Below are 2,767 nucleotides of genomic sequence, written 5' to 3' on the forward strand. Positions count from 1 at the left end.
ATAAAGCCTAGCTTTCGGGCCCTCAGTCTTTTCCATTGTCATTCTGATTGTTGTTGCACTCCGACCCTCGTCGTACACAACATTACGGCGTCAACCTGCATCTATCCTAATTAAGCCAGAAAACCGTACAGCGCAAAGACGAGCGTTTAATGGGATCCAGTCCAGTAAGGCACTTCCAGCCTCGTAGTTAAGCGCGACTCCCACACCATAGATAACATGAGCCATTGCGTCAGAATCACCGGATACTGAAGCATGTAATTAAGCCAGAAAACCGTACAGCGCAAAGACGAGCGTTTAATGGGATCCAGTCCAGTAAGGCACTTCCAGCCTCGTAGTTAAGCGCGACTCCCACACCATAGATAACATGAGCCATTGCGTCAGAATCACCGGATACCTGAAGACTGAAATGTGGAACATCTTAGTTCATCCTAAGCGGCTTGAGGTCCACGACCAAAGCGGGGTCCTGAATACGTGTTTCGGAGACAAATACACCGACAAATGGGGAAAGCAAGGTTTCCGTAAAGAATACCTTTTGCTCAATTTGACATAAAGTATGGACATTAAAGGCTGCAATGTGGGTCAGATGTTATGAGATTAGTATGTGGTTATCTTTGTTTATTTTTTTGGCCAACGGTTTAGGCAAGTAAGTGTCTAGGTGACTAGCAGATAATTTGGTGGCACTGCATCGTTTGACGGGTGGAGAGGGTGTGTAAGAGAAGGCCGGTGAGCGAAGAGCATATATAACGAATGATACTTCCCAGTTGCCGAAGCCGTTTTACTGCACGCGGTTTCTCGACCAGTTCAAATCCCTTGAAGAAATACCGTTTACACATGGATGAACAAGTGCGATGAAAATGCAACGGATACTTACTCATGTAGTTCTTCATCACGGGAGATCCGTCATCAAGAGTGCCAAGGTTATCGTGTTCAACAAGTTGCGGTTGTTTGCTATGGTAAAACCGAATGGTATGTCCGAACACAGAAATCCCATTGTAGTACCGATGGATGAAATCGGCAGCCTCCGCGTTCCCCACCTGCACCATCGCACAACCGGGGCGTGATTTCAGGAACTTGACTCGTGCGACGTTACCATAGACACACAACAGATTAAACAGGTGATCACAATTGAACGTAAGCGGTAAGTTGCATACCATAAGTACAACACCTTCGATGCATTCAAAAACAGATTCAGTCGGCAACGGTTGAAGTGCAGCGGTCGATAAGTTTGAAGTAGCGTGACCAACGCCAATACCCCCAGGAGTGACCTGATGCACGGGTGCCGGTGAAGGGAGAATTCTAATCCTAGTGAGAGGTTTGAAGGATGCACTTTGAATGGTCGAGCGAACAATGGGCATTTCAGATGGTGTTGCTGGAGGAGGGTAGTAGGCAGGATACTGAGGGTAAGGATATACCATTCCGGCGGCTGGAGGATACATTGGAGGTACTCTGTAGGCCGGGTATGCGTAGTAAGCGAACGGTGGAGGTGGTGGGCACGGTGGAACTGGTTGCATCGGATTCGGTGTGGGTATCAAACCTGGCTGACTTGGCGCAGCGGTGGGTATTGTTGGCGGGGGAGGCGATTGTGAGACTGCTGGATAGAGGGGAGCCCCAGACCCAAGTAAAGTACGACTAGCGGAGGCGTTTCCGAGGGGGCCCTGGACACATGCGTTGGGACCAGAAAAATCCCAGGATTCGCTGTCGTTTTTCGTCACATGAACCTTCTGGACTTTTGAGAAAGTTGCAGTAAGACTGCAACAACCAGAATATATATCTGCTCCATCTAGATGCTCTTTGGCCTTCGCCGCATCTTTAGGGGATTCAAATTCGACAAGAACCTCAAGCGAACGGTCTACATTCTTCTTCCCAATGAAAACACGGACTAATTTACCATGAGGTTCACATATTGACCTTATGACGTCAACGGTGATGGGATAATCAGCAGCAGCAACATCCAGATGGAGGATGCACGTAGCCTCCTCTCCTGGTGGTAACAATGTCCCCTTCGGTTCCGGCTGCCGACTAGAGGAAAAGGTAATCGTTTCCGAAGAGAACTCTAGTCGCACTCGATTGGGACCAACGTGAAATGGGTTTATTTTAGCCATATGCACCAAACGTGTCGGAGAAGATATTTCGCAGAACTCTACGAGGGCTGCTTTTCCATTACACACAACCTTGGCGTTCTTTACTTCACCAAACTGTCGAAAGATGCTAATTAAGTCCTGTTCAGAACAGCCAGTCGGCAGTTCGTAAACGACGATTGTACAACTTGGATGCGTTGTGATTAAATAGGACACATCAGGTGACAAATGAAGATTAGTGGGAACGATACCCGTTGTGTTGTAAAACTGAGCAGTAGCAACACCCACCGTATCGTAACGAGAGCGCTTCGCCGGGCTAGTCATCTCGTGGATTTAACGAGGAAAACGATTGAGGAGTCAAAAAGCTACAAGTAAATTGAGAAAACGATAACCATTATAATCATCACCAGCAGTGGCAGAGTAACAGACCATTGTTGCAGGGTCGCAAGGAAAATGGGACCATACTAATCACTATCGTCCGCTGCACATATACAAATGGCCTACTGAAAAAAGTGGAAAACAAGATATTGTGTGTAAAATCAGTTACTCGTATGGGAGTAACAGCAATCCCCTCCAAAAGTCCGTATAGCGAGCTATTTAGCAATAACTCGCGAAATAACATACGCGCGATAGCAATCAATATTTTGGACCGCCGAAAGCATGTTATTTCTATTGTAATGAACTAGTTA

The 2,767-nt window shown here is 47.0% G+C and overlaps 1 protein-coding gene across 1 annotated transcript in view; it reads right to left on the minus strand.

The window, feature by feature from the left end:
* Positions 1-2,402, minus strand: part of T265_04980 (hypothetical protein) — a gene marked incomplete at both ends in the record, with an annotated part of 31,010 nt that extends 28,608 nt beyond the window's left edge. The window contains one exon of the mRNA XM_009169857.1: positions 872-2,402. Coding sequence (XP_009168121.1) covers positions 872-2,402 — 1,531 coding nt within the window. The remainder of the gene's footprint in view (positions 1-871) is intronic.
* Between the last annotated feature and the right edge of the window lie 365 nt (positions 2,403-2,767).

This window comes from Opisthorchis viverrini, assembly GCF_000715545.1.
Source record: "Opisthorchis viverrini unplaced genomic scaffold opera_v5_89, whole genome shotgun sequence".
NCBI classification, from domain to species: Eukaryota; Metazoa; Platyhelminthes; class Trematoda; order Opisthorchiida; family Opisthorchiidae; genus Opisthorchis; species Opisthorchis viverrini.